The 9842-nt window shown below is 31.1% G+C and overlaps 1 protein-coding gene across 1 annotated transcript; it reads right to left on the bottom strand.

Moving 5' to 3' along the window:
* Positions 1-5061: 5061 nt before the first annotated feature.
* LOC107891011 (glutathione S-transferase L3-like) lies at positions 5062-7387 on the bottom strand. Its single transcript, NM_001399826.1, has 10 exons — positions 7331-7387; positions 7171-7242; positions 6972-7032; positions 6759-6845; positions 6498-6596; positions 6314-6416; positions 6150-6226; positions 5916-6023; positions 5425-5508; positions 5062-5322 (listed from the first exon to the last, which is right to left on the bottom strand). Exons 1-10 carry the CDS (start codon positions 7339-7341, stop codon positions 5311-5313), a joined length of 714 nt encoding a protein of 237 aa, NP_001386755.1. The 5' UTR covers positions 7342-7387; the 3' UTR covers positions 5062-5310.
* Positions 7388-9842: the final 2455 nt, after the last annotated feature.

Genomic DNA, 9842 nt, shown 5'->3' with positions numbered 1-9842 from the left:
AGTGGTAGTGGTGCCACCTAAAAAAACTGGGGAAGCCAATCGGACCAAACCCAATGTGGCGAACAAAAGGGGGGGAGTAGCCTCCAAAGCCATTGGAGAAAAGCCTCTTATCTTCGGTCAAAGGCCGACGAAAGAGAGGGGGGCAAGGTTTGGACATTATTGTGTTAGGAAAGCAAGGAAAGAAAGGCAAACAACAGCCGGCACAAGGCCGATCATGGCAGAGGAGAGAAAGGTTGTTTGTAGGATTTGTAGTGATTTAAATTTGATTTATTACAAGATTTCATCAAAGAGGCATTCATTTAATTAGGTTTCCTTGTATTTAACAGAGCTTTCCTTTAATCCTAATCGCATAACTTCCCTCTCTCAAGAGAAGCCTAAGACTGTAGCTCTTGTACGGCTATTTACGAAATTAGTTTTAAATGTCGATTTATATGTTTATTTTTTAAATGTTATTTTTATATTTTTATTCAAATTATTAAATATAATTAAATTTATTAACTTATTTAATAAATCAAATATTACAATAAAAATTAATTCAAATTTAACATATTCAATATATAATATAGTTTTACTTCACATAATTAATGCAAAGTACATTATTCAAAATAATAGCTAATTAACATATATAAATTATTTTAATAATTCAATGTTAGAATTAAGTGACCCGAATATTATTTTAATAAAATATAGTGATAAAATAAAATAAAAGTAAAATTCATATAGAACTATACTTCTTTTATTTTATTTTATTTTAAAATAAGGTTTTTTAAATCTTATTAAACTTCATCTATTTGATATTGATTTGATAAGGTGTTTCAATTTTACTACACTCCTATTAGAATATGATTTTACAAGCCTACAAATAGATAGTCTACTCCTCTTGTAATTATTCGAATTTGAAATAGTAAATTTTCTTCTCCTTTACCCGTGATTTTTTTTCCGAAAGGATTTCCACGTAAAAACCTGTGTGTTCTTTATTTTTCCTTTCTCTTTCCTTTGCGATATATTGTCATTACCGACATTCTATTTTTACAAAATGGTATCCAAGCTTTCGGGTTGTTCATCTCAATCACGGTAATGACGTCTTTGAAGTATGAAATTCCGTTGTTGGATTGCAACACTAAATTCATGTTGTGACAAATAAAGATGCAGATGGACTTAGAGGAAACCCTGCTAAGGTAGATAAGATGTCTTCGACATTGACAGAGGAAGAGAAGAAGTATAAGGATCGAAAGGCGTTAACACAGTTATATCTGTATTTGTCTAACGAATTGCAGGATGTGATGAAGGAGAAGACTGCCGCTGCATTATGGAAGAGACTGGAACAAATATGTATGTCGAAAACTCTAACCAACAAGTTGCATATGAAGCAACGTCTTTATACTCATTGTTTGGAGGAATGTGCGTCTGTGCACGAACACTTAACAGTGTCTAAAGAAATTCTCTCAAACTTGGAGGCCATGGAGGTTCAGTATCTAGGGTTGATTCTACTTTGTTCGTTGCCCCTGTCTTATCAACATTTAGAGACACGATTTTATATAGCCGTGAGACTCTCACAGTTGATGAGGTTTATGATTCTTTGACCTCGTATGGTAAGATGAAGCATATTGTGGTTAAAATTGACTCTCAGGAAGAGGGTCTCATTGTTCATGGGAGACAAGATCAAAATGCTGATGATGATCGTGGAAGGACACAGGAACAGAATCCTCGCAGTAAATCTAAGGGTAAATCGAAGTCTTCAAACAAAGATAAAACTTGTAACTTCTGCAAGAAGAAAGGGCACATTAAATCTGAGTGCTATAAGCTACAGAACAAGATCAAAAGGGAGGTTGCGAATTAAAAGGTAAAACAACCAGAAAATTTCGGTCAAGCTGATGTTGTAGAAGACTATAGCGATGGTGAACTTCTAGTCGCTTCTGTCAACAATTCTAAAGTGAGCGAGGAGTGAATCCTTGATTCGGGCTGCACCTTCCACATGAGTCCCAATCGGGATTGGTTTACAACTTACAAAACAGTGTCTAAAGTGTTGTTTTGATGGGAAATAATGATTCGTGTAAAATTACAGGTGTTGGAGCGATTAAAGTTAAAATGTTTGACGAAGTTGTCAGAACACTTAGTGACGTGCGACATGTTCCAGAATTGAAGAGAGATTTAATTTCGTTGAGTACTCTTTATTCAAATGGTACAGATACACAACTAAAATTGGGGTTTTGAAGATTTTTAAAGGTTCTCTCATTATGATGAAATGGCAGAGAAAGACTGTCAAGTTATATGTTTTGCAGGGTTTTACTGTTACTGGTGATGCAGTTGTCGCTTCCTCTTCCTTGTCAGATGATGATATTACTAAATTTTGGCATATGCGCCTAGGGCATATAAGTGAGAATGGCATGGCAGAATTGAGAAAAAGAGGACTTCTTGATGGGTAAGGAATTTGCAAATTAAAGTTCTATAAGCACTGCGTTTTTGGGAAGAAAAAGAGAGTTCGATTCACCAGAGGAATCCATAACACAAAGGGAACGTTGGAGTATATTCATTCTAATCTGTGGGGGCCATTTAGAGTGCATTCGAGAGGTTGAGTTAATTATATGCTAACTTTTTATTGATGATTTTTCCAGAAATGTTTGGACGTTCTTCCTGAAGTAGAAAAGCGATATGTTTTTCGCATTTAAGTCTTGGAAAACTATGATTGAAAAACATACGGCAAAACAAATAAAACACCTCCGCACAGACAATGGCTTAGAGTTATGTTTTGATGAGTTTAATGAACTATGCAAGTCAGAAAGGATCGTGAGACACTTGACAGTTCATCATACTTCACAACAAAACGGTGTTGCAGAATGAATGAATAGAATGATCATGTAGAAAGTTCAATGTATGTTGTCGAATGCTAACTTACCGAAGTTGTTTTGGGCCGAAGCAGCCTCTACTGCATGTTTTTTGATCAACTAATCTCAATCTGTTGCCATTGAGAAAAAAACTCCACAAGAGGTATGATATGGTAATCCTGCTGATATGATGACTAAGTCACTTCCTATAACCAAGTTTGAGCATTGCTTAGACCTGGTTGGTGTTCATTGTTGAAGTTAAACTGTTAAGAGGTATTATGGAAGAGGTGGAGAACTTGTTCATTGAGAGTTCGCGATAAAGAACTTGTTCATTGAGAATTCGTGGCAATATGGAGATTGTTAGAATTAAGTGATCCGAATCCTTATTTAAATAAAACAAAGTGGTAAAATAAAATAAAAGTAAAATCCATATAGCACTACACTTCTTTTATTTTATTTTAGAATAAGATTTTTTAAACCTTATTAAATTTCATCTATTTGATATTGATTCAAATAGGTATTTCAATCTTACTACACTCCTATTAGAATATCGTTTTACAAATTTATAAATAGACATAGTCTACTCTTCTTGTAATTATTCGAATTTAACATAGTGAATTTTCTTCTCCTCTACCCGTGGTTTTTTTCCCGAAAAGGTTTCCATGTAAAAATCTGCGTGTTCTTTATTTTTCATTTCTCTTTTATTTGTGATATATTGTTATTGCTGACATTCTATTTTTACATTCTAAGTATAGTGCAAATAAAAATTTCTCAACCATCATTAAAACATTTGTAAAAACTATAAAAAAATTGATATATTGTAAATTAAACTATTACCTCATCACCAATTAAAATAATCTTTCATCTCTATTTGGTGCCGTTGTTGCTTGAATATAACTTGATATTATCTTTTTGAAGAACCATTATTTCAATGCATCATTTTTTTAGATATTTCTAACTTACTGTATTTAACCATCTCTATTTTTTTTACTGGCAATTACTCTTAGTTGCTACTTGATTGAATATATCTATCTATTGGATGCTAATCATATAACTAAATTTAGATTTTAATTAGTATATAATTCTAATATTAATTAAATGATAATTAGTGGATAAAATCTTTTATATTTTTTATAACGAAAATTCTATTCAAATTAAAACACAAATTTACATCAATCTTTTTTTAAAATTGAGCTATCATACTTAAATTATAAATTTAATTATTAAATTATACCTCAACATTCTTTTAATATTTAAATTATTGGCATCTAAAAATTATTATAATTGAATTTATATCCCTTTTATTATTGTTAAAAATATTCATTTAATTTGCATTAACATAAGTAATTATTAGTTGATAAACATAGTAACACTGTGATAAAAAAAATTCACAATTGTGCACGTGAGTATATTAAAAAGCATATAAAAGTAAAAGTTTTAAACATCAAATAATAACAAAAACTAAACATATAAAATAATAATAATAATAATAAATCATACAATTTTTAGCGATAGAAACAAAAAAAATTAAATAAAAATTGACCTATAAAAATATAACTAACATAATTATTAATTTTCAATTAAGCAACTTTTTATTTTAATTTCTTAAGAAGTCAAACTATTTCCCGAAGTAAGACTTTTATTAAATTGAATTGATTATATAATATTTATTAATAGAATATTAATTTTTAATTTAATTATAAAATTTATAATTAAATAAAATATATTTTTTATTGATACTATCAAAATATTAATTATATATTTTTATGTTGGAATAAATGTTATATATATTGTAATGTTAATATTCGGATTTAAAATAAAAGAAAATTTGTAAATAAACATTATATTTCTTTAATTAAAATGTTTAATTATAAAAAGCCTAGATTTCATGATTTGTTAATTAAGTCAATTATATTCAATGATTTATATATTTAAAGTTTTTATTAAATTGAGTGATTTTCCTAATTTTATTTTTTAAGTACGTCTAAGTCGAACTAAGATTTTTATTGAATTGAATAAAATACTAATTTCTATTTTATTATAAAATATATAATTAAATATAAATATATTAATTTTCTTTTATAGATACTATCAAAATATTAATTATATATTACAATGTTGAAGTTAGCATTATCATATTTAAAATCAAATTAAATTTTTAGATAAAAATTATATTTATTTAAAATGTTTAGATTTCATAGCTAATACATTAGCGTTAGATTGAGAAACCATGAGATTCTCTCATTAAGAATCAAATTGTATATTATTCTTTTGATATAAATTATATTATACATGACTCATGGGCAACGCAGGTGAGTTGGTACTAAATTATACCAAATTATATTATACATGACTCATGTTTAATTATACTAAATTCAACACGATCACATCAGACTCTTCAAATTAACTCAAATAGCTGGTAATCACTGATCCAAGCAGACCTTATTCTCTTTCACATACATGGTGCCAACTGTCAATTTCATCTTCACTTCTGGGCCTGCAACAATAAGAATTTATGTCACTAGTTAGCAACTTCCGGTATAATAATCGACAGTGAAATACTAGTAATCTATGTTTAAGGGTAAAAGTAGAACAGTACTGAGAATATCCTCTTATAAATTTCCACTATTTCTTTTGGATCACTTTTCTTTGTCTGCTTATAGGCATCGATCTTGTCCGCCGCCTGCATCACCAAGTTATGACAATAAAATGTTTTATTCAAGAATCGAAGTAGATACAGAAATGTTGCAGAATAATGACATTGCAGACAAACATGGAGGCAGGGAACACTAGATGTAACCAAAACAACTTGAGGCTTAGTCAGTTGGTTCATGCAACTGTTCTCTAAGAAATGAACATCTGGTAGTGGTAGGTCGGGGTATGAATCCCGATATCTGTAATCTCTTCCACCATCCCAAGTAAAAAACAACAACTCTCAATGTGCTTATAATGTTAGCAATATTGCTAAAATCTGCATGTCTTCAGCAGAAGAGTGACTCTAAATCTAAAGGCTACTCTTCGAGGAAGTTTAGATAGCTACGAGAAGGGCAAAGCATATATGCATGTATATGTATATGTTTTAAATTATACCTCAATCCATGCGGCCACTTTAGGCCTGCCTGCTGTGAGGTCATAATTAAACACCTCTGATAAGTAGATCTGGAACCTTTCGACAAAAGGAATGAAGGCAATGTCCGCCTGAAAATGACAAAATCATTCATATATCTTTGCACAAAAACTCAAACCACATATAATGATACCACCATAGTTATTTTATTGATTAAAGTAACTATAAACTTTAGCTTCACTGGCGAGACAACTTACCAGAGTAAACTCGTTGCCTAGGAGGAATGGACCATCATATTTTGCAAGAGCAGTTTCCAAGTGATCAAAAGCAGCATCTGATGCAAGTCCGAAGTTTTTAGTTCAAATCATATTTTATACAAATACAGGATACAGGGTAAATCAGAAGCATGTTTCAGACTAACCAGCATCCTTTGTTGAGTCTCCTTTAAATGTAGCATACACCAGCCCTAGAAATTCGTCCATGTGTGATAACGTCGTCTCAAAGTACTCCTTTTTGTCAGCATCCTAACACATTTCCAGAAGATTACTACTTAGTTAATACAGATAAAGAGAGAGATCAGTAGAAAAATTTCCACAGATCTTTACATCAGGTAGAAGAGACGGCCCTTCGAAGTTGCTATCAACATATTTAATCAAATCAAGACTCTCCCCAATGACTTTGCCATTATGTTCCAAGGACGGCACCTGAAAATGAAATTATTTAACACAATAATTAAGTAGGGAAAGAGGTATTTATGGTTGAATCTTTCAATTTTAAGCAAAACTCCAAAAGAAGTGATGGGAAATTGATCACTAATTTAACAAGTCTAAAAACACATAATATATTGATAACTTCACAAGTCTGACCTTGTTTTCAGGGTAAACTTTTTCCTTGTACCAAGCAGGTCTATTTTGAAGGTTCAAAGGAACCAACTTAATCTTGTCTTGCAAACCCTGCAACTCAACCAAATTCAAAGATTTATTTAATTGCAAAACAGGGGAAAAGGAAAAGTAATCCGCAAATCAAGAGATGGGAGGGGGGGAAGAATAGTGCAAACATAATCAACGAAAGTGGACAACCTTACAATTCCTGGCGATCCACACGCGCTGTGCGTAAGGGCAAGGATAAGCCAGATACAACCTTCAAAAGGAAGAAGAAAAGCGTCAACTTTATTGTGTAGCAATAAACACAAGCAAACAAGATATTAGTTAAAAGAAGTAGAACAGAACAAAAGAGTAAAGACTATTCTAAAAGCACCCAGAAAAGAAAGTGTGAAACCTGATTGTTCCATCAAAGATAGCGGGTTGCTGTGCAGTAGCATCCAATGGAGGAGGCAAATACTCTACACTTCTGAAATCACAAACCAGAAAAAAAAAATTTTAGAGAAACCAAAAGGCTAAAATTGACAGATAAGCTTGAAAATTGAGAAGATTCTTACGGAGTAGCCATTGCTGCTGGGGAATTCCGATTTATTGTTGATGTTTATTAGTTTTGCTTAACAATTGTGCCTACATTCAGGAAGGAAATTCTTCGCTTTATATAAAGCGTAGGAAATGTTGAGTGATGGTCAGCAATGACGAAACCAATAAGAAAAATATTAAACGTCTAATAATATTTTTATATGCTCGTTTATTTCCTTTTTTACATTGACCAAATCAAAACAAGATGGAGGGGTTGGCAAAAGTCGTCATCAACGCCGGCGTCGAGAACCCATCTTCCTTCTTTTATATAAATCTTAACTCAATTATTATTGCAGTTGATAATTTTTGTTATAATATATTTATTTAATCAATATCACAATAAAACAATTTAGTCAAGATGCCGGTTATGATTTTAATAGTTAGCTTAAGATTTTTAAATAAAAAAAAAGTACTACTTATCATATTTTAATCAAATTGATGATGGATTGGGACTTGGGCTCATTACAACATTTCAAATTCTGAGCTTTGGTAATGTATCGAATTGTTAGAGCCTAGGAAGATAATGGGCTAAGCCCGTAATTCTTAATTTATCTTACAATACAAATGGGCTTAATCAATCAACAGTGGACAGCCGAATTTCAGAGGAAATAAATTTAAGTATATTTTTATTTTAACAAATTTTTAAGGGTAAATTACACCAACAGTCACTCAACTTTGGGATAGCTGACAAAACAGTCACCTAAGCTTCATTTCAGTCATTCAACTTTAAAAAAATAATAAAACAGTCATTTTTACCGTTTTCTCTTACAAACGTAACGGTAAAATGACATGGCAGATGACAGCTGCAGCTGACCGGTTCTTTTGAAAATTTATAACCATCAATGGCTATTTACCAAGCCTTATATCATCGACCCCAACGAAGTTTAATACTTACAAATGGAAATTAGGCTTCTCCGTCGTTCCGGAGTTGCTTTCACCACCACTTTTATTTTAATTTTTCTTCTTTAGTATTAATTTTATCAATCCCCACGCGCAAGTCAGGCCACATTCTTCTCCGCCTCTTCTTTTTCAATAACACCAAAAAATGAAATGAAGTTGAAAAACCCAAAAACAAGAAAACAAAGAAAAAATATTTTATTACTTTTTTGGAGAGATTTCTTTATTTTTTTTCCTCAAATTATGGGATCTGTTACAATGGACCCTGCTGTTTTGGATAATATAATATGTCGTTTATTGGAGTTTAAGCAGGAAAGGACAAGGGGCAAGCAAGTGTAACTGATGGAAGGTGAGACATGTCAGCTTTGCACTTTTACAAGGGAGATATATTAGCTTTTTAATTCATATTTTCTTTTTTGGATTATCCATTTGAAAAAATGGTGGAAATACATGTTTTGGTTCTTTGGGTATTTTAGTTTTAGGATTTGCGTGTTCCTAATTTTGACCGGTTAAGGGAAAAGTTGAAAACTTTGAAGAAATGAGTGTTTGTTATTAAGGGAAAAGTTGAATGCATTTTAAGGAATTAAGGAAATGTGTGTTTGTTCCTAAATGGTTATATAAGTGCTTAGGAGTTGCATTGAGATAATACTTGATTTTTTTATTTAAATTGCATTAACTGAAAATTATTTAATTTTTGATGTTGTTCTTGGTATGATTTGTTTCTTAGCCTACTTGTTAATTGATGTAAAATGGAAGTAGGGGATTAGTTGTAGTTTAATCTTTAGAATAATTGCAAATGAGGTTTGAGTACTTTTTTTTAGCTATTAATCAACTCTGTCATGAACATAATTTGAATTAGATGAGGGTTATGGATGGTGCGAACTTATCACCTTCTTGGTGCATTGCATCCTTGTTTTAACTATTCTCTAGAATTTAATGTCATAGGAGGAAGAGAGGATCTTTAAACTTGGTTTGCTTCTTTTTATCGTAGCTACCTTCATTTTTTGTTTTTATAGTCTCTTCTTCTTCTTTTTTGTTATTAAGGAGTTTTTTTTTCAGTTTCTTCATAAATTGGATGGGTTTCCACTGTGGACATCCAACGTGGCAAGTTAGTTGGCCACCTTAGCTAGTTAACTTATCACATCAGCGGTCTCGTTAAGACACTAATGAAAATTGTTAATTAGTGATTGCTTTGTCAGTTTTTTATAATGTCAGTGACTGTTTTGTTATTTTTTAAAAGTTGAGTGATTGAAATGAAATCTAGGTGACTGTTTTATTAGTTAACTCAAAGTTGAGCACTGTTGATGTAATTTACCTAACTTTTAATAATTTATTTACCTAAACTAATCAATTGTACCAATCAGACTGAGAATCAACCGCTTATATTTAATGACTTTGATGGTAGATTAATTGGGGGTGAGAAGAGAATGGTTTAGAACATAATATAAGTTAATAATAATTATATAATAAGTTTTTGTAATTTAATAATTAAAATATTTAAATCAGTCTGAAAGTGTGATTTAAATCATAAAAATATATAGTTTACTAATATTAATTAGATAGCGTATAAAATTGGGTAATTGACATGTGAAG

Source organism: Gossypium hirsutum, chromosome D09, assembly GCF_007990345.1.
Source record: "Gossypium hirsutum isolate 1008001.06 chromosome D09, Gossypium_hirsutum_v2.1, whole genome shotgun sequence".
In the NCBI taxonomy this organism is placed as follows: domain Eukaryota; kingdom Viridiplantae; phylum Streptophyta; class Magnoliopsida; order Malvales; family Malvaceae; genus Gossypium; species Gossypium hirsutum.
This window is presented reverse-complemented; position numbering and strand designations above follow the sequence as displayed.

Coding starts and splice junctions, on each gene's coding strand:
- LOC107891011 (NM_001399826.1), bottom strand. Junction 6,846..6,971: donor GGATCGCCAGGAATTGTAAG/GTTGTCCACTTT, acceptor GTTGAGTTGCAG/GGTTTGCAAGACAAGATTAA. Junction 5,509..5,915: donor AAGTGGCCGCATGGATTGAG/GTATAATTTAAA, acceptor TTGGTGATGCAG/GCGGCGGACAAGATCGATGC.